The following is a 22,834-nucleotide window of genomic DNA, read 5'->3' as shown; positions in this document are numbered from 1 at the left end:
GCCTCTCAGCTTTACGGCGGTCTCTTTTAGCAGTGCGAAGCTGGTCCCTAATACTGCTATATCATGGAGAACTCGTTTGAATTGATAATCTGCACTTGGTAGCTGGGGCATGTTTGCCAAGCAATGAACGCAGACAGTTATCAAGTTGTTCTGCGGTAGGAGGTAAGCAAGTTGTTGGGTTAGCTTGGATGTCGTGCACTAGTTTGGTTCTATTTATCATACGGAGATTTCTCTTAGTAGCAGGTAAAGGTGGAGGGTTAGGGACTGATATGTCAAGATGACATATAATGCAGAGGTGATCTGATGCAAGGTCATGGGATACCAGGGAGGACCGTAGAATGTTATCATCAGGTCTATGAAGAATCCAGTCTAAAATTAGACCATGATTATGGGTGGATTGGTTAACTGATTGTTTGAGGTTGAAAACATTAATGGAATCTATGTGTTTTGATGTATTTGGGTGTCCGGGACAGTCAAAGTGAAAGTTGAAATCTTCAAGAATAATCAGGTTGAAACCTATCGAATTTCCATAGTCCAGGAGATTCGGAAACTGCTTCAAAAAGAGAGAGTCAGCCAGCTTGTTTTTTATACTGTAGAGATCAACGGAAAATGTAATGCTAAAATGTTTAGATACTATCCAGCACACCACATTTTCAAACACTATCCAACACCCTACGTTTGGAAAACTATTTAACATATAAAATTTTGATTACTATCTAAAACACCAATTATTGATTATCTTCTGCTGTCAAAATAAACTATTGTAACACTCCTCTTCTACCAGTTTCTAACAAATGTGAGCTGATAAGATATAGTACACAAGTCATTGACAAAAAGATAACATGTTAATGACAGTACAGCGTTCTTTACAAAAATCGTGTAACACATTTTACGAAATCTCAAATAATCATGAGGGATTGACAGGTTGTAAATCGACGAGCAAATACGGATGCGTTGAGTAGCATCGCCATCTGCATTATTTAGCGAATGTGCTCCAAATTGTCTCTTGAACAACTGAATCTACAATTTACATGTTCGCATTTAAGCAGAGCAACAGAATGCCACATAATTTGATTTAGACTGAAGTTGCGATGAAACTTACTATGCTATAATAAACATTGAATAAAGTAAATAATACGTTCATTCCGTTGATTTTCTTGTCTTGTAAACCAAAGTTTAATTGTTTCTTTCTCTTCTCTTAACATGTCTTCGAAGATGACAGGATATATCTGACTAAAGTCAGATATGATCCCATTGTTTCCCCTTGACTTTATGAGTAACGTGTAAAACAATTACAAATCTTTGGAATATCAGACAGTCGTATGTGTAGGTCGATCGAACAATTTGGATTTGTGTTCGTAAACACTTTTGACAAATTTGAAAACAATTCTGACATATTTGATTTTATCGACATCACTCGGTCCAGCAATAAACATGTGAAAATTTTGGCGAAGATACAGAACCTCCCATCTGACATTTCGTCAGTCACTTTCAGAACGGAGGGTGCATTCCAATAGTGTATATAATACTGAGATTCCGTCAATGACACAAAGCAGTCTGTATATTTAATTTTCACATTCTAACAACTATAGGATCTTAACATTTTAAAATCACAAAGTTCTGGATTTTCTTATCTTCGATAATGGCGCACCCAATAACTTTCTCATAGTCATATTTCCAAGTGTTGAATCCAATACATTGCCGGTCATGTACGTTCTTCCAGTCGTAATCTGATGCTGCAAGCAACTGGCTATACACAATTCTTGGTAATTATGAAGCATTCATAGCGCACGACGAATTCATATCTGTTCAAAACACTTTAATACAATAATGTTTTCTTGCGCAGATAACGTTTTGTGGTCATGACTTTGCATGCACTGTTCATACATTTACCAGAGAGCATCTGCTTATAAACGAAATCCAAGAAATTTTTATTTATGTATATTTAATTTGTATTATTTCTTATCGTTCTTAATGATTGTATGTTATGCATATTTGTAATTTGTTATTCACCTTAGTCCAAAATCAAGCTCGCTGTGTACTTGACTAGGGATTGTGATCTGTAAATAACATAATGCATAGTTAAAATGGTCTCTACAAGTGTGTACTAAATATTCTCATCATTATTAATGTAACCATGTTCATCTTAATATGAGTCTAGGAAAATGGAATCACCCCATGAAAGACCTGGTCATGTTTTTTATTATTATTTTTTGACATATTTTATCTTGTTGACAACTTAGCATTTTCTATAAATTAACCTTTGGCCCTAATCCTGGTTCTACTAATGTGTGATTGTTGTATTTACATAAGTTTGTGTTCTTGAGAAATTACTCATGCTTGCATTAAGATGTTTAGCATTATCAGCCTTATTGCTATGTCCAGTATTTCACTTAGGTGGAATTATTTATTCAAATTATCACCCACTGGAAATACCAAGTGCTCGTCAATAATATTCTTGGACAGAAACACTAATCTTGAATTACAGTGGCTTAAGACATGAACGTTTTTGTATTATAATATTGTGATACATCAAAGGACTTAGCACCTCGCCACAATCCAGTCTATTGGCGTGTTACCACGTTCTAGACATTGGACCTTGTTTGGAATACCATTGGAATTCTATAGATCTAGAATGAAAACCCAGTGTCAGTCTTTCAGCATTACATCTGACTGAATGATAGCCCAGTGTCAGTCTTTCAGCATTACATTTGACTGGAATTATAGCCCAGTGTCAGTCTTTCCGCATTACATCTGACTGAATGATAGCCCAGTGTCAGTCTTTCAGCATTACATTTGACTGGAATTATAGCCCAGTGTCAGTCCTTCCGCATAACATTTGACTGGAATGAAAACACAGTGTCAGTCTTCCCGCATTACATTTGACATGTATTTTTGTCCTGGTACTAATGCTTTTGTCCACCACTAGCAAACATTTTGTCATTGGTTTATTGGTCCAAGTTTTCTACGTGTATGTATGTTTCCATGTCGACCGACATACGTGAATCTATTGGCGTCAAAGCAAAGGTTTCAGTTTTCTAATGATTCCAATGCAGAATACAATTTTAGATGAGTATCGGCTTACACGTACGATACAATGTAGACATTTCCAAACTCGTCGGATAGCTGTGTATCTCGACGATACGTTTTTTTTTTTATATTGGGAGCTTAATTCCAAAATAAAACTTTGTGTTTCCGCTCCCTCTCAGAGTGACTTGTGTGTAAAGTGAAGAGTACATTTTCCCCGCCCATGTTTAAAACATGATCGGACTATTGAATGTGTTGAAGTTTGTTGACAACTTTGAATGTTCTTGAAAGGAAGCTGAATTTATATTAACGATGTTTACTTCAAAATTTATTTTTCTCTCCAACCTGAACATCCGAAGTCGATTCAATCTAATTCTTGTGATTGAGTTCATATGTGAAAAGATTTAATTATTTAAATTATTCACCTAAATTGCAATGCGCTTATTAATACGTATTGGATTGGCCGCTCCGATGGCATAGTGATTAGATCGTCGGCCCCAGATGCGGTAGGTCACGGTTCGAACCCGGGCCGAGTCATACCAAACATTTAGAAAGATAGTACTAACAGATGCTTTGTTAGGCGCTCAACATTAAGAGGTTAGTGTTAGGACTGGTCGGCCTGGTGTCAGGATAATGTGACTGAGCGGTATATGATGCTACATGTCTGCGGCATGATACCCCAGTGCTAGAATCACTAGAAGCTGTAACTCTGCAGACATCGTAGCGATAGGACTGAAACAAATTGAAAGCTACGTTAAAAATCAAAATCACACACACACACACACACACACACTTCATGGATTAAATCATTATTTTGGGATTATTATGAACTCATTCAATGATATTTTTGATTATATCATTGTGATACACCAAGAGTGTGGCACATTATCAAATTCTGGGCTATTGGCGCATCAGCACATTCAATATTGGAATTTATTCGGCTCATCACTACAGCTCATTTGGAATTCTATGCCTTTGAACTTCCTACAGAACTTTTAAGACTATCTGAGATTAATTCACAATGCTGTAAGTTTTATTAAATTTTCCGTTTGTGTTTTATATAACTAAATTCTGTGTTGAATTTTTTAAAAAATAAATTATTTTCGCTCTTTTCTGGTACTTAGTTTAAGACAACCGAATCGTAACAGTATGTATTTATATATGAATGCAAAACAAATTAGTAATTTTGATACTTTACTTGCTTCTTGTCTAGATTAAGTTCATATCCAGAAAGTACATCTAAGGAAATTTGAAAATAACGTAGAAACAAACTGAATAATTGCTTAGGAAAATTTTAACTTTCTTGCAAGAGAAATGGAAGGGAAGTAAATCAGAGTTGAAAAACATAACAAATTCTAATTTAGCTTGTTTTTCGTAATTTCCTTTTTACTTTTCATGCACCTCTTTCGTGGAAGGTATCAACTATAAGAAATGTACCTATCAAATATATTATTCCTAGAATAAGAGAATCTGACAAAGACTTCTTTACCAAAGTTTAATGTTTTCTTGATTTGTTTTTAATCCATTTTATCCCTTTATTATCAGTTAAGCGCTTGCCAGTTATTTCCTTGTATGTCCCGTTAATTATATTAATGTTTAATTCATGTTTGTGGGCTTTTTTTTCATTCTATGTTCATATAAAGCATTGACGTCAACATCTTCTGTTGACAAAATGCCTGCTTATCTACAAGTTCATTTATGTTTTAATTTTAGCGGTGTAAAATGTTGGAAATTGGATATGAATAAATGGATGACAATTTACTCCAGAACCTATCTGGCATCGTCCCGATCGTTACCCAGTGTCTACTCTTCATCCTAAAGCCTCTAAGCAAACACTCAATGAAAGGTAGAAAAGGAAATGTTGACGGATTAGCTTTCTGATGAAGAAGATGTATCAAAAGGATTTTTTACTGTGACGGATCTTGTAAATTCAAAAGTACTAACAATTAAACGACACTTTGACGTGGATGACGGCAATATAAATAAAGTAAACTAAAAGATTATATTATTAAAGAAAAATGTCCGGCTGACAAAGGTATATTAAAACAGATAAAATAAGCTTAACAAAGTGAAACGGCATACATATTTATACATTTAAGAGAAAGAGAAAACTATTATTTAGGAAATGTTTATAACACTGAGTCAGTTTTCAAAGGAACGTTTCGTCAAAGGTTAAAACAGCTGTTCAAAGAAAACAGTACACCACATGTTACTCTGTTGGAAGTATAGCAACAACTCTTGTCCTAACCGTTCTAAATTTTGTCAAAGGATTAATAAGCGGTAACGGTAGTGACAACAGCGGTAGATAGGATTCGTTTCGATTAACGAAAGAAAGGTATGGCAAATATTGCTCAGTATCTGTCTTACGTAGATTAAAAGGCATCTGACGCTGTATTGTCTGCTATAATTAATAGCTTAATACAATAAACGTTTGCATCAGCAGAAAAAATAATGCATTAATCATCTTGTTTTCCACTAAACGTTGTTTATTGCGTAGTAACAAAACGATTAGCACATTTATCTGCTTCAGATAGCCAACTAAGTTATTTCCTGAAGGCCCAGGCATAGTAACTTCTTTCTTTGTTTAATTATCTACCCTGTTAGATAATGTAGGCTTCAATGCATGCACTGTTATTATCAGTATGCTCTGTCTTCTGGCGAATCATTGTAGACTATTTATCAACCTCTGTTGATGTAACCTTTCTCATGTTGTCATTTGCAGCAGAATTTACTCCTTGTTTAAAAGAAGCCTGTGAGTTTAGTACCCTATCACCGGATATTTAAAACACGCCTGCACCGCCAGATCCATACTGTACCCTAACTTTTAAATCTGAAATGTCTTGTTGGAATCTCATCGTTTGACTGAATCATAAGGAAATTCAAATAAATTTAAATAATGAAATAACTTCTTTATGGTGATTTGAACATTAAGAACAGTCTGTGTGATGTTTATCATATTATTCACTTCAACAGCTAAAATATAATTACATGTGATGTAATATTTTGAGTTAGACGCGCTGTTTCTTCATTTGTTAGTCCGTTGTATATAAAAGAAAGAAATAGGTCCATCTTTGTTACGAGTCTATGCTTTTAAAATAAGTAACAGACAAAAGTGAAGATTAACAAGTTTTGCAAAATTCAACCAATAATTTATTTCCTTAGAATACAATGTGAAAATATGAAAAGAACTTCCAGTATTGCGAATTAAATGCCAAAATAATCTTGGAATTACAGGCACATGTTCTAATAATTTAAAGTCCTGAATAAACTTTAGTAGAAATCCAAATTAAGTCCAACACTGAAGGTGACGAAGTGCCTGTGGCGGCCTGTATTGCATTGTTTTATCAACAGTCCAGTAATATAATTTCAGGTTTGAATTCACTATAAATCCTAGTCAATGTCTCTAAGAATATTGTTTTTTTTTTTATTAACACTCTGTATTTCCAAAGAAATTTCACTTGAATTTAACAATTTAAAGGAATAAATTTCAGCCCAAGTAAACTTTTGGATACAACAATAATACAAAATACTAGATATTAAGCATAAATGATTAATCTTTCCAGTGACAAGATGATATACTCCTCTGCTTGACCTCAGGTCAAATTACCATTTTCTAATAAAAACCATAACCTAATGGAAAATAACCTTCTAGAAAAGTATTAATGTTTACAAAATAAAATGTTGATTACTATTAGAAAGTCTGATACTAAATTTATAATATATAACCTGGATAATGTCAGGTACACCAGGTAGGGGAATTCCAATAATCTAGACCTAGACCGAAATAAACACTACTTCCATTAATAATGATCGTGATATTAAACCCATTCACGTAGAGAATATTTTAGCCTTGTATTAGTTATTTTTGTTATTGTGATTTGGATTTTTAATGTAGCTTTAACAATTTTTCAGCCATATCGCTACGATGTCGGCAATGTGGCAGTTTATAGTGATGTCTATCACTGGGGCATCATGCCGCAGACATGTAGCATGATGTCCCACCCAGTCACATTTTCCTGACACCAGGCCGACCAGCCCTAACACTAACCTCTTAATGCTGAACGCCAAGCGAGGCAGCTGTTAGCACCATTTTTATAAGTCTTTGGTATGACTCGGCCGGGGATAGAACCCACGCCCTCCCGCATCCAAGGCGGACGCTCAAACCAATAGGCCACCCGAGCGGTCTATGTATTAGTTGTTTACGGAATAAAATACAATCAATTATTCAGGTTAAGGAGAAAATAAACTTGATTTTGGGTAAGTTTAAGTCCAACATTAATTGCTACATTACAATAACATATAATAAAAATACTAACAAACAATGCAAATTAAATATCCATAAATATCCTTCTTCTTCTTTTCTTTCTTTTCTATTGTTTGAGAGTTGTGTAGCTTCTATCTGTATCTTATCCACCCTCCACGATTCTACTATTTGTCCAGTTCATATTTTTACTGTCCATTTATCCACTCATCAGCCATACCGCTATCTTATCTGTAATAGGTTCTAGGCCAGTAATCAAGATTCAAATTCTTCCCTCTTAAATATACAAAATCGTGATATGATTAAATTTTAAAGTTATTACAAGATAATTCAAATTTAATTTGATTTATATTACGCTTTATTAATATGACCGTATAATTGAGTAATTGTACAGCATTTTCTTTATCTAACGGTATACGTGATGTATACTCACTGAGTTCACTACGTGTGTTATACTGCCATCTGTTAAATGATCAATCCCGGTGTTGCGCTACACACTGTCCAGTTTAAATGATTTTAGCAAAATATCTTATCACATTGTGTCCTGCATGTATTTATAGATTACTGCATTTGTATGGGAAAATGTAAATGCGTTTGTGTTAGCTACTCATTCTTTACAGTTGACGAATCAACAATGTGTAGCCAGACTGTCGGCCGGTCGGTCGATTGGATTAAGACCGTTTTCGCCCTTACGAGCATGTACGACCGGTTTATTTCCCATTTGGAAATAATAGATTATTGCGAGGGGAAAGAATAGTCCCACTTCTCCCAAAGCATTAATGCACTCATTCGAATGCTGATTGATTAGCTGACAGGTCGTGGGACAATAGGTCCCTTTCGACCTGTATGTAAGGCTATCTCGAGTGGGATTGGACCCAGCACGCACTCAAGTTAAACAAGTAAATGTCTCTGTTAGAAGGTATAACAGGATAAGACGTCTCACAGGACTGGGCACTGATTCTTATGACATCACCCCGGTTCCGTGCTTACACGATCATCGGGGCACCAGATTATGGACGATTGGGAATCGGCCCACACACTGGTCTTTAAATGTCCGAGCAGGCAGGGAGGAAAGGGACTAGGAGGAGAGGTCCAAACGTCGCCGGAACGTACCTGAAACGCCACATCTAATATTGCCAAATTCAACCCAGTTACTTATATAAAGGCATTCCCTATTACTAATTCTGTGTTAGCCACAATCTAAATTAGAGTTTCGAATTTAAGTATAAAATTTTCCTAAGTTAATTCGAAATGCACAAAATGTGCATTCATTCTTTAAATCAAAAGAAATTTAGGTCTAAGAGACCAAATGATACTATTTGAATGTCAAACTAGGTATTGTGATTTTGATTTAGAACGGTGGTCAAATGATCATTTTACGTATCATAGTATTATCAAGTCGAGATTTCAAGCCAAATTGAAATCTCTAAAATAAAATGGCAAATTTTTATAGCCCTGAGAAGGACTGAGGGTTACCCCTCGGAAAATGGATACAGGAACGGCTGGATCTTTGATGGAGGGTTGAAGCTTTACCTCCTACGTCCTGTGTATCCATCTAAACTGCAAAGGTCCCCCAGGACCAGGAGTTTCTATTGATGGTGTCTTTTGATTGGCTTGGACTGTACTCCATGGAACATCAGAAGCTCGTTTATCAGCATCGCCAAGATTGGTATTGGGCAGTCATAAAATTATTTGCCGATGGTGCTGATATCTATAATGGCTTCCTTTGCATCTTCAAATGTTTTGAGGTTTTTTCTTTCCTAGTGCTCCATCATAATAGATCTTTTGATGGACTTCAAGTACAGTCCGGAGTGCGTCAGTGAAATAAATGGCTGAGTTGTTGTTTTGAAGTAGGCAGGAAAGGCCCCATGCATCAAATTGGTCAGCCACATAGTTGTGTACGTTTATTTGAATTGTGGCTTGGTCAGTCTTGGTTGGGTCTTTTATCGCAGCTTGTAGTAGTCCTTTTTTACTATTTTCTGGTGGTGTACAAGTTTATGGTATGGCAAGAGTGATTGCTGACTTGTTTGTAGTTGATGTTGATATTGCTTCAGTTGGAAGTGTAGTGGGGCTGTTGTTTCTTGGTACGCTCACTAGTTTTGGTTGTTGTTGTTGTTGATATGAGTTTCCCACGATCGGTAGTTTTGCTTTCAGCAATTTTCCCGCTAGATGATTGAGGGGGTACTGCAGTAGGAGATGTCAGTGAGTCTGCTACTCGAGTTGTTGAAGTTGTTGTTATTACAGTTATTGGTTTAGCAACAGTAGTTGTTGGTTTTGATGTAGATGTAGTTGCTTCAAGTGGAATTAAGATTGGTTGTTGTTTCTTCATGAGCTCTCTAATTAGTGATGTCGGAGATGTCAGTGAATCTGATACTGAAGTTATTGAAGTTGTTGTTGCTGTTGTTATTAAACCCGTGTCCATTTGCTGGGCTAAGAGTGGTAATGTGGCTGCTACAGATCTTCTCAGTTTGTTGTGATCCTTAATTTCGTGTGGCGGTACTGGGATAGTAAAAGTAATTGTTTAATTTTTTCTTCTCCTTTAAGGTACCCTCAATTGCCATTGACTCCTTTCCACTAGTTAAATGACTTGATTTCACCTCTGTGCCTCTCTTCTGGACCTCTTTTCCATTTCTGGTAGAGATTTTAACTGTTCTTGTTACCAGCTGAATATAAGGAGGTGATTTAACAGTTGTTGACATAATTCTGAGGGTAGGAGTCGTTAAGTTGCCGACACTGGGAGTCACTTGCAGCTGGGTGTATAAATTCTGCTGTTGTAAGTTGTGCTCCCCCGCGGTGCCTCATTTTTTCTTCTTTGTCTCGGTCTTCTTGGGGGCGCATTTTTCCAATTTCTTCTATTGGCACCTCTCCAATTGTATCTGCTATCTTCTTTCCATATCAGCAAAAGTGTGGTTCATTTTGCTTGAGCACGAAGTCTCCATCCTGTGGCAACTTGGAGGCTTAATCCCCTTATCGAGTTCAAGGCTTGATTAGGGAAATTGGCTCCCATCACTCACTTAATAAATATCGTGCTTCTTGCTGCTTCGTTAGTCGACGAATTTATATGGATCAAGCACGGACGTGAAGGAAAACATCCCCTGTCACCAAAACTTTCATTGCCCATATTATTACTCCAATAAACATGGATCGCGCGGACTTAAGAGAAACACTCAATTTTACTTACAAAACCTAACTACTATCAAAAACTCACTGATTATTTGACAAGCTACTTAAAACGAATTGCTTATAGACACATTTAGAACAAACTCAAACAAACGAAGTGCTTATAGACACACTTCTATTTTTCTAACTTGCTAACATACCATTGACAATTAAATTGTTATTTCTTTTCTAGAGCATTGGGTAGTAAATATCCCAGGTATCCATTTTTGTGTTGTTTTCCTTCACAGGTAATGATAACTGATCAATTCAATCTTGACTTACTGTTTGAAAATATCTGACAAGTAACTGTTTCTTCGCTTCGTCTCCGCACTATGATCCAAGAGAGCTTCGATGTGATGGATCTCTAGAGTCATCAGTGGAGAAGAGGAATGATCACGCAAGTCTTTATACCACTGACGCAACACGGCTTCTTCTGAGATGAGACTCCAAGCTTCGTCCATATACTCGTCCAATTTCTTTTCTTGACTCAGCACCAGACATTTGTCGTGTTGAATTTGACTGGGATAATCATTTTGATATCCAACACAATCTTCCTTGATCGATTCCGTAATTTGTTCTGCCAAGTGTTTGGCAAAACAGGAGACTAAATGTTGTTTTTGTTCTGGCCATCTGGACTCCATCACTAAGTCCTTTTCGTCTTTGTCTTGGGGTTCTTCTTCCACGGTATCATCCCATTCCATTTCCATAGTTTCTCCACCATTCAAAGAGGGATTACAGTCTTCCATTGCTTTCTTCTTTCTATAAACCCATATTTTTGGATTTTTTGTTGGATCCACTTCGGTTTCGTCAAAATGGTCTAGCGTGTCAGGTTTCCATACTACGCAAACATTCAGATGGGTGTTCTTGTCTTCTTTTCCAGGTAGGCTCCGTAAGGGTAAGTGTTCATGCTACTACTGACAAGTTTGTTATTCAAGTACAAATCCACTTTACTGAACAAGGAATGCGTGAAATTGTTGATGGGAGCTACTGCCTCATCGTCTATAGAATCTTCAACCGAATCGCCAACTTTGACTTTCAAGTACAAGTAACTGCTATTCAGATCGATGTAATCTTCGGGCTGTCATTTGATTTCAAACTCGTTGGGAGCTGAATCCGTCAAAACGGAAATGGTATGAAACTTGACCCATTGGGATTCTTGCATGGTCATCATGGTGAGTGGCATGACAAACAGATTCAGTTCCGACTTGACACAGCCGCAAGAGTCTCCGTGCTTCATTTTCCTTCTGTCTCTATGTGATTTTATTTTAATAATCAAACACGTCTAAATCTCAAACAGTTCTTTTTTCTCTTTCTAGCCTTATGAATATGAAGGTTTCTGAAGGGGTGTTTTCTTTGTCGTCTCTTTCTTCCTTGTCCTTGCCGTGGCGTAAGGGAGCAGAAATCCCTGATTCGTCAGCGTTTAGGGCATTTCTATGCGTTTCTCGTCGATATAAAATGACTTTGCTTGTTTGCAGCAAGACATTTTTGCCTGCTCTTAAGAAAGCTTCTTTTGGGTTTTGCTTGTCGATGACATTTTGGAGACATTCTTTGCCTTGCGTCAATGCATCATCTTTTAAGGCATGCATTCTTCGTGCCACCATCGGTTTCAACACGGGGGCTATCAAACGAAAGGCCGATTTCAACATATCTCTTAAACCATGTCGTCGCTGTCGAGCGATGCTTCGGTACACTGGATACATGACTTACAATTCGTTAGAGAATCGTGTTCGAAAATGGAGTTTCACCGTGAATGAAATATTTTGACCCAGATCTCCTTTTATAGCAATGTTGACCGTGTCAAAATACGACTTGCTAACGGGTAAATAGTGAGGATGTACAAATTCGTGGTGAACGTGATAGGTGTTTCCACCTTCCTTGTCAGCGTTAGTGGCAGAATCAACTTTGAAAGGAATGACACGCAGTAACGGCACGGATGTGTATCCCAACACGTTGTAATCCGCCACATCGGAATACACCAAGATCAAATTGAGTCCTTGGTTGACTTCTACAGGAGAACGAAATAACTTGACAAAAGAATCGTTGTCGGAAATGATAGCTAATTCGCCTTTTACCTCTACTTTCTTCCTCATCTCCATGTCCCCACCCAAAATGTCAAACAATTCATGACAAATGGAAATGGGCAACACTTTGCTCCCCTCAGGAAATGTCATCAGTAGCCGATGAGACACTTTATGGTACTCAATAGTGACACTTTTCCCGGCACTCTCGAAAGCTTTAAGAAACATGGCATTAAATTAATCCAATAATTTTGCACTTGCTTGAATTTGGACCGTAAAAAATTGATTTGGAAGGATATTCAAGACTTGTGTCGGGTGAATGATTTCCACCAAAGCCACTTCCAAGTGGGCCTCCTGATCTAATTGAATGACTTGAGGTAATTTGGTCGTTTAACAACACAAAGTGTTATTGGGAAACACCTCCATGGAATTGTCACTGGGTAACGTTAAGTAAAATTGATAGTTGTTATTCATACTTCCAGAGTTATGCGGCTGTCCGAGGGGTCACTCGAAGTCAGAGGAGTGTCTCCGTTCAAAATATTGTTGTTGTTGGGGTGGTGACTGATGTTGTGCACAAGGTTCCCGTTGTTCCCGTTCGAGGAGTATTTAAGGGAAGGATTGAGAAGAAGGTAACAGATGCAACTGATCAGTAAAATAGTCCACAATTGTTTGTCTCCTTGTTGAAATCTCTAATTGGCAGTGGCAGCACCGATGACACAATGCACCACAAGGATTTGGAAGAAAACGAAGATTTGCGTTTTAGGTACACATTCTCCACATCACAACCACAAAGGTTGTTTTTGTAGATCTAGCGGAGAAGAAATGGGTGAAGGAGTGGTCACTGCGGTGGTATCGGTAGCTGAGTCTGTGTGAAAGGGCATGCTGATCACTTCTTTTTATAGTCGATGACTTGCGAAGCGTCGATCCAAGAATAAAAACTGGGAGGATATCTTTCCCAACGCACTTTGACTTCTTTGACACGTCGTTTTCCCTCTTTCGATGTCGTACACGTCGTCTTCTTTTCTGGTGACACGTTGTAACTCGGGCAAGTAAAACAAGTAAGATTGGTTGTACGCTTGAACCAGGTGCAGTACGATGTTGATGTACTTGAGAGTGTGGTGATGAGTAAAATATTTCCACATGCGTTCTTCCAAGGTGTGCTGAAAACGTTCCACGATGCTGGTTTTGGTTTCGGGATTCTCGGTGGTGAAAAATCAATGTCACGTTTCTTTAATTCTTTTTAGAAAGATTGGTTCAAAAATTCGGTGCCTTTGCCCGTTTGTCATCGAAGAGGGTGATGACCGCTTTCTTTCAACACCAGTTGGAGGGCTCGCACTAATTCACTGCTCGATTTTCAAGTCAAAGACACGACCCAAGCAAATTTGGAAAAGATGTCGAAGACACAAAATAAATATTTGTAGCCACGATTGTAGGTGGCCAAATGAGAGACATCGGCTAAATTGGCTTGCCATTGACGATCGATGCCCTCCACTCGGGTGCGACTTCTGGAAAATTTTCCTCGAATGGGCTTATGTAAAGTGTAGGTGGCTTGTTCTTGTAATCATCGTTGCACTTGAGGTAAACGGAGACTTTTCAGACGGGTTTTGGCAGCCCGATACAATTTCTGAACTCCTCCGTAACCTGCAGGATTGAATGGATCGTAGTAAACGCTGGCTAACACCTTCACCATTTTTTAAATAAGTCATCCACTCTTCGCTGATGCCACTTTAGATGGGGTGAAAGGGTGGTTCGGAAACGGCTTTACGTGTTCGATGGGCCACGGGAGTAGAAGTCGAAGGTAGTGGTGGAGGTGCTAATGGAATCCCTTGGTTCTTCTTTTCTTTTTTTCACTTCTGGTTTCCCTTCTTTCTTTTTCACTTCTGTCGAAGGAGGAGTGGACATCATCTTTTTTCAGTTCTTCTCGTTGGGGTGTGGGGAAGGGGTCAACAAGGACGCTGTAATCTTACTAGGAATGGGAGCTGCTAACGGTGTTTGAAGGACTTATCGTACCTCTTCTTCCTCAGGCTGTCGTGGGGTTGCGTATGTCTTGACCACTGCTGGTGGTGGTGGTGGTAGTGGTGGTGGACTTTTCATCATGGTCTTAAAATCTTTCAGAGTGGGTAGAGCTGTTTCGTCTAAAGCGTTCTGGTGAAAAAGTTGTAGTCGTTGCAAGAGTTGCCCGTACTTTTGCGATTTTTCTGTTTCGGACAAATCGTTGCGATCCATCAACGTCTGCAGTTCGTGTCGTAACTGGGTAGGACATCATGCTACATGTCTGTGGTATGATGCCTCAGTATTAGACATAACTATAAACTGCCACACTGCAGACATCGTAGAGATATGACTTAAAATTCCAAATCACACACACACACACACACACACACACTCGTATATTTATGTATGTATGAATATGTCAAGATTTACTTATTCAAAATGCAAACTAATTTTCTCTTTTACTGATATTTAGATTAAGGAATCCCAAATAGAAATTATGTATTTCTATACGTTTGTCTCTAAGTATGCATGTATGACAATTTATTTAGCAGATACATAATATTTCCGTGTATTGATATTTCCAAAAAGGAATCCAAAGGAGCCTACGGACTTCTGTTGATAGGTACATACTGGATCACTGAGGCCTTTCCAATCGCTGTCACAGCCATGATGCCAATTGTTCTCTTCCCATTGATGGGTGTAGCTACTGAAAAGAGATTAGCAACCTCTTATTTCAGCGTAAGTAAACTCAGTCTGATAATGATGATTGTAATGCTAGTGACTATTTTATGAATTTTCTTAACACTAAAGACGTCGAGGATAATGACAAAAGATTATTACAAGTATGAACTTGAAATTCAAGTAATGACGACAATAACAACAATAGTACTGATGCTGTCTTTACTAATGATGCAGACTATTACAATTCATTATATCGTTGTTTTTATTATTATTATTATTATTATTATTATTATTATTATTTATTAAATCGTTATGAATGTAAATCATAAAGCGTTAAAATGTGAACAAATTACACAACTATCAGTTTTGATACACAGGCAGTTGAAGAAAACGCTCGAAGGAGACATATTTATTTTCTATATGAATTTTCAGAGTGCGAATTTTATTCTTATTGGTGGAATGGGGTGTGCAATAGCAATTGAAACGTGGAACCTTCACAGAAGATTTGCCTTGAAAGTGTTATTATTGATAGGCTCAGATGTACGAAGGTGAGGTTTCATACTAAACAAATACTGAAATATTCCATTATACATTTAAACCTTTTTGCACAGAAGTTGACATATCTCTTATGGCATCGTAAATGGTAAGAAACCTAAAGGTTTTGCAAGGTACAATATTAAGTAGCCGTAAATAGAAAAAATAAATAAGCTGAAGCAAACAAACAAAACAAACAACAACAAAAAGCCTACAAATAAACAAACACCCCCCACCCCACCCCACCCCCACAAAACAAGTTGAAAAAGTGACAATTAGACAAAGGTAAGAAATGGCGTACGTTTGATAAGGAAATTTTACTAAACCGCATGACCTTGGGGAATGCAGTTTATTCCAGTTGCATCGGCATGAAATAGCCAACTTGTTGTTATGTCGCAAAAACACCAGCCAAACCCGTTACGCAAACAATGCGCTGTTGTTGTGTCGCAAAAACACCAGCCAAACCCGTTACACAAGCAAGGCGTTAAATCGTTACAAAGCATATTGCAAAATCCGTGACTGCATGTTTTCAAAATGAAAAGGAATTTTAGTATAAACTAAAATCATGAAGTTACACTAAAATTGTGTCTTAAGTCCTGTGAAAGTATAAGCTACATGCAGTGTATAAAACTTCTAGTGTAGTCACCCAGTTATGATTAAAAAAGTATCAGTCATAAAAATACATCCATTTAAAATTCCCCTACAACAATAGATTTCATGTAGAATGTTATATACATTATCAGGTACAAAGAAAGGTACGGCATTACTGGCATAAAATATTCAACTTTATGGTGTTGATTAAGTTTAGGGGGATTAATGTTTGCTACCGGTTGTAAACAAATTATTGCCTATTACTGATTATAGAACATATTTTCATGTGAGCTAATTATTTTATATTTGTTAAAAGAATTGTTATAATGGTGAATACAAAAGAATCATTCACAAGTTTTTTTTTTTTTTTTTTTTTAAATCAGAATAAAGGACGAACTTTTTTTCTTCTGGCCGAACAAGTATCGAGTTATGGTTTATGACGCTATTACTGGTTAAAATTGTATTTACTTATTGATTCTTAATTTTCGGCTCATGATTGACATGGAGAATAAAGGGTTCTCTCTACGTTTACATAATATTTCTCTTGTGGACTGGTTCCCTATCCTTTTCCAGACTGATGTTGGGATTTATGATGGCGACCGGTGGGATTTCCATGTGGATCAGTAACACAGCTTCCGCAGCCATGATGATTCCGATCGCCCAGGCAGTTCTTGTTCAACTAATCAAAATCAGAAAGAGAGACAAGTCATTACGTGCACAAGAAAGTCAAGGTCAGTTAGTCATTTTCTGTACTGAGTATAACAGCAAAGTCTCCAGTTCTTTCGATGATGGTCAATTAGTTATCTGAAAGTTTTCAATCCAGAGATCAGAGAGTTCATTTCGAATCAGAATCAGAATCAATAATGGTACAATTATGATTCTATGGTCTTAAAATAAGTAATAAAAAGAGTGAGAAGCAACATCCTTTGTAAATTTCAACAAATAATTTATTTCCCTAGAATACAAAAGTGAAAATGTCCACAAAAGAATAAACTTATGGCATTGTGAATTAAATTCGAAATAATCATAGAATTACAGACACGAGTGATAATGATTAAAGTTCTGAATGATATTTTAGTGGAAATCCAAATTAAATCTAATGCTAGAAGTGTTGATGTGCCTGTTTTGGCCCGTGTAGTGGCGATGTGCTAACAGCTCTATGATGGATCACAATAAAACAATCCAAAACTATATCCTTATTTGAAATTGCACTATAAATTCAAGTCTCTTTCCAAGAATGTTATTTGTTATGAGCACTTTGTATTTCCAGGGAATAAATAATCGGAATAAATAAATTCCAGCTCAAGTGAATTGCTGGATACAACAATGATGCAACTGATCATGCTTGGGTTTTAAAGAATGAATGAATAATTTCTAGAAAAACTAGATTATATAGCTCTCTAAATGACCCCATGTCACAATTAGCATTTTCTATAAAAGAAAAAGTTACCTAGTGGAAAATAACCTTCTAGAAGGCTAATAATGTTTACAAGAAACAAAACAGCTATAGTTAGAAGTCTCTTATTATATTACTAAAATGTATAATATCAAATGTAGTAAATAACAGTGAGGCCCGGTATTTCATGCAGCATTTCCACTTTTCTATAATCAGATTGTAATAAACATGCTGTTTACGAAACCATAATCAATGATTCAGGTCAAGTAGAAAATGATGTTGATTTTCAACAAGGTCAAGTCAAAATTACAATTATTCATTACCGATATGATATGATGAAATATATTAAAAAAATACTTAACTGACAAACAATGCAAATTATATATATATATATATATATATATATATATATATATATATATATATATATATATATATATATATATATATATATATATATATATATATATATATATATATATCAGTACAAACATTTAAGTAACATGTGTTTCATGCCGGCAATGGTACAAAATATAAGTACACGTGGTATCTATTGCTGAACGATTGATATGTCCTTCGAGTTAGTCAAGACAGATTGGTTTGCATGTGTGTGTGTGTGTGTGTGTGTGTGTGTGTGTTAATCTTTAACAATAAAATAAATATAAATAATGTAAAACGAATGCATCTGTTACATTAATTATCTAAGCTTCTTCTGGTACAGTGAGTGACTAATTAATGATTGATTTATCATTGTGCAAACTTCGTGTCAAGCTTCTGAGCTGCATTGAAAGATGTTTCATACTGGTATTATAATATTGTTTCATTTGTCAACAGGAAAGCACCCTAATCATGAAAATGATCACTACAGGGAATGTTAGCTTTTCCGAGCAAATTACCTCATTTAATTCATTAATAAGAAATCCAATTAATTCATTAGACTTGTGTAATCAATTTTGATTGCTATGCCATACAAGCACTTTAAAGTTGTATATAAGAAATACTCCGTCCTGACTCATAATCCATCTTAGTATTCACTATCCTGACCTGACAAAGAAATGGAAAGATTCACAATGGAAACTTAATCCCGGCCATTTAACATTTTGGATAATCTGATTTAAGCTTGTAGACAACAAATTGTGCAGAGATCTGGAAAATGGCGCCCACAAAAATTAAAAGATACGGCACCGGCAAGCAACGTATTGATATGAGAGAGAGAGAGGGAGAGAGAGAGAGAGCGACATATAGACAGACAGACAGACAGACAGACAGAGAGAAGGATAGACAGACGACATAAAGACATATGACAGTTTATTGATTTTACATCCTCTTTTTATTTTTCATGAATATGGATAAAGCAGAGATTTTTCACGTGAATTTTTATTAGTGTCTTCGCTTTGAGTTAGGTCAAGTGCTTATTATATGAGTGAATAATCTAAATATTTCCTCATCATAAAGAGGTTAGTGCTAGGACTGGTCGGACAGGTTTGAGGATAATGTGACTGGGTGGGATAGCATGCTACATGATTGCGGCATGATGCCCCAGTGTTAGACAATACTATAAACTGCCACACTGCAAATATCGTAACGATATGACTAAAACAGTTACAGCTACTATAAAACTACACACAGGCACACACACCTTAAATTTATTAACGATTTCGAAAACATTGAAACTTAGCTAGAGTGTGCGTGTTAAAGAATATCAGAACTTTTCTAACGATATTATATTTGTTGGACCGTCATTCACAAGGAGGAGTAGCTGCATTCTAATTAGTTATGAAAAGTAATCATTATTCTACATTGCCTTTTACAGTATAATACAGATAGTTAAATCTCGATTACATTCATAAAAGCCAAATAGTTTAAAATTCAATAGTCGCGATTAATGCAACAATTGTTTTGAAGAAATGTATTTTACTAAATTTAAAATAGAATATTTATTTAGAATGGGTTAATAAAACATTATTCTTTATTACTTAAAAAATATTTTATTTCCAAATTAAATCTAAACATGAAGTTGGTAGTGAATTAGTCTTTCCAATAATAAATACCATAAATACGAATGAATATAACTTCTTTTAAACAATTAAACATTCATTACATTATAATATAAAATAGAAAGAACTCACAAAATTGTTGCAAAAATATCGAGTCTAGATTGAACTTTACCGTGAAAATCTCAAACATTAAAAAGTTCCTATACTTTAAAAAGTCTAAGAACACAGACAATGTTTACCTGTCTTCTGATTTCGATGAACGAAATGATTTTGCGCAGGTACTTGTGTTCGTTCATTTTGAATCAGAACGTGGCTCTCGTCTTAGCGTACTGATGTTGTTTTGCGTCTGTGTGCGTCATCAGATAGACAATTATACTGCGCCAGCATATTCGTTTCAAGAAACTTGTGAATCTTCTAGTTTACTCATCCAAAAGGAATTTAGAAATTTTCCTGTTCGGCAACTTACAACCGAGTCTAAAATTTTCTGACTTTTGAATACAAGAGAAATGTTTTTATATTACAAAGGGGCTTTGCACTTGCTCGTAAAAGCGCAATCTTTATTAAAATAGTTTACAGCTGTAGTACATAAATAAAATATATTTTAGTGGAAAATTACTTTCAACATAATTTAATGAAAAATTACTTTTAATACAATTTAGAGAAAATTTCAATCTTAATACTTCTGCACAAAAGTTCTCTCCATATATAGCTACAGAGCGCCGATCGCAAGTTAAGATCTCAAAGAGATAAGAAGACAGTTTAGGACAATAAACCTTTCCAGATAAATGCACGGCTGATTGGATGGAAGAAAGCCATCATAACGGCATTCATCACAATTCTCTGTAAAGTGGGACAATTCTTGTATGCGGAGACGGTCAGTGTATCACGGTCCTAGATATGACTGTCCTTCAGTATTTAGAGGTTAAACAGAGCAGATGGCGATGTGATAACATTTGAAATAAAGGTCAAAGATTACAAGTAAATAAAGTGTCAGATGGTTAGTTATGTCCATTTGAAATTAAAGCCTGCTTTCGTACGTTTGACCAGCCGAGGAGAATGAAAGAGCTAAATAGTTCAATGCCACGAGTATTGAAATTTATGTATACACTCCAGGGTTTTTAAAGCACGAAAGATTATCTTTTTTGATGGAAGACATGGATTAATTAATGTTGTAACCTTTGCTTTTGATTTCAAAACATATATGTTACATCATATTTTTGTACTTGGCCTGGAAAACGAGAATAATTTTAGCACACAGTACCTCTCTGACCATGATCTGTTTACACCCTACCTCTCTGACTATGATCTGTGTGCACCGTACATCTCTGATCAGGATCTGTGTGCACCGTACCTCTCTGACTATGATTTGAGAGTACCGTACCTCTCTGATTATGATTTGAGTGCGCCCTACCTCTCTGGCCATGATCTGAATGCACCCTAGCTTTCTGACTATGATTTGAATGCACATTATCCTAGAAAATTCTCGGTAAGACTTTGTACTCAACAAAGACAACACGTCATATAGGCGAGGAGGTGGCAAACAATTGACTCTTTGTAGTAACACTTTTTTCCTTGTGGCAATATTTATTTAATTGTGGCACTTTATGTCATATTTGTCACATAGGAACACTTGTTGATAAATAGAGTGGCGTGCCGTTTCACTTTTGTGACAAACGCATTAACATTTTCACGTAATTTCGTCTGTGGCGTACGTGTTTATTTAAAATTCGCAGCTGCAAGTTGATACAAATGACTTCATCTATCTTTTCCTTAACTACTCTGGTGGCCTAGTGGTTAGATCGTCCGCCTTAGATGCGGAAGGCCGTGGGTTAGATCCCCGGCCGAGTCATACCAAAGACTAAAAAAGATGATACTAACAGCTGCCTCGCTTGGCGCTCAGCATTAGGAGGTTAGTGTTAAGACTGGTCGGCCTGGTGTCAGGATAATGTGACTGGGTGAGACATCATGGTACATATCTGCGGCATGATGCTCCTGTGCTAGACATCACTATAAACTGCCACACTGTAGACGTTGTAGCGATATGTCTGAAAAATTGTTAAACCTAAGTTATAAATCCAAATCACACACACACACAGACACACACACACACACGTTTCCTTACACGATTTTACAGAAGGACGATTTCGATTCCAAACAGGTTGTGTCCGTATTTTTGGATAAATATTATTGCCGATATAACACAGTCATTTCCTTGCCATCCCATCAAAACAAATGTACTGATAAATATCGTGCGTATTGTCCCTGAGTACGAGCACGTGCTACTAACAATGTATTTATCGGCAATGAAGTCACCAAGTAAGAGAATAAATACTTTTTATTTGACTGTATGTATCCAGGCTTGTGAAATGCCCATAATGTATATAACAGCCTTTGTTCTTACATTAAAAATACAATAATAAGAGTTTAAAAGACTCCATATGACCGCTAACCGAATTAAAAAAATCCTTACTGTTTTCATGAATGATTCATGTAGGCTTTTTTGCCAGTTTAGATGTATACATTTTATCAGATATTTTGGGTTGTTCCCGGTGATTTAAAGCTGCATGCTGTGCTTTTGTTGACATTTATACAGTGATTACCTTGGATCATCGATATGACGCATTTATTGCTAAACTTACGACTCAACGAATGACAGTCTATCCCTTTAGAAATATTTTCAAGCTTATTTAAATTAAGTCAGGTTTTGAAGTAATGAGCCAGGTCGATGTAATGCATATGATCTTTTGAGGTCAACTGCTCTGAAATCTAATCACAGTTGATATACGTTTGTTCTTTGATAGCTGTGTCAGAGAGAGACACTTTAAATATACCTTTGTAAACCATAGGGATATCTAATTTAACAAATTCGATATTTACTGATAAATCATCGTGTGCTTTAAGCAGGTTTTAGAACAGTATTAGACTTTAAGATTGCATACTTTCTTTTATTAGAGTTCAATAAAATATGTCCATGTTCATGAATAATGGCATACGTTTTATACCAGTTTGTACAATATTACGTTGTTGAAGAATATCTCAGTGATATATTTTAGCTATTTGGTGGGGGGGGGGGGGGGGCGGGATTCACAAAATACTATTAACACCTACTTTCGATATGCCCGATAACGTTTCTTGTTTTAGTATTTCATGAATAGTGAATTTATTCATTTTATTG

The 22,834-nt window shown here is 36.4% G+C and overlaps 1 protein-coding gene and 1 long non-coding RNA gene across 2 annotated transcripts in view; one reads left to right on the top strand and one right to left on the bottom strand.

The window, feature by feature from the left end:
- The window catches only part of LOC149777504 (Na(+)/citrate cotransporter-like), a 47,108-nt gene that overhangs the window by 3,571 nt on the left and 20,703 nt on the right, over window positions 1–22,834 (top strand). The window contains exons 2-4 of the mRNA XM_089942082.1: window positions 15,049–15,198; window positions 15,574–15,689; window positions 16,840–16,997. Coding sequence (XP_089798208.1) covers window positions 15,049–15,198; window positions 15,574–15,689; window positions 16,840–16,997 — 424 coding nt within the window. The remainder of the gene's footprint in view (window positions 1–15,048; window positions 15,199–15,573; window positions 15,690–16,839; window positions 16,998–22,834) is intronic.
- Window positions 15,031–21,095, bottom strand: LOC149777505 (uncharacterized). The gene is made up of 3 exons (XR_016416183.1): window positions 20,951–21,095; window positions 16,799–16,945; window positions 15,031–15,166 (listed from the first exon to the last, which is right to left on the bottom strand). It is a non-coding gene; the product is annotated as an uncharacterized LOC149777505 (long non-coding RNA).

Source organism: Sinohyriopsis cumingii, chromosome 18 (assembly GCF_028554795.1).
Source record: "Sinohyriopsis cumingii isolate HCF-2022 chromosome 18, ASM2855479v2, whole genome shotgun sequence".
In the NCBI taxonomy this organism is placed as follows: domain Eukaryota; kingdom Metazoa; phylum Mollusca; class Bivalvia; order Unionida; family Unionidae; genus Sinohyriopsis; species Sinohyriopsis cumingii.
Note: the sequence above shows the minus strand (reverse complement) of the source record. Positions and strands in the feature narration are given on the sequence as shown.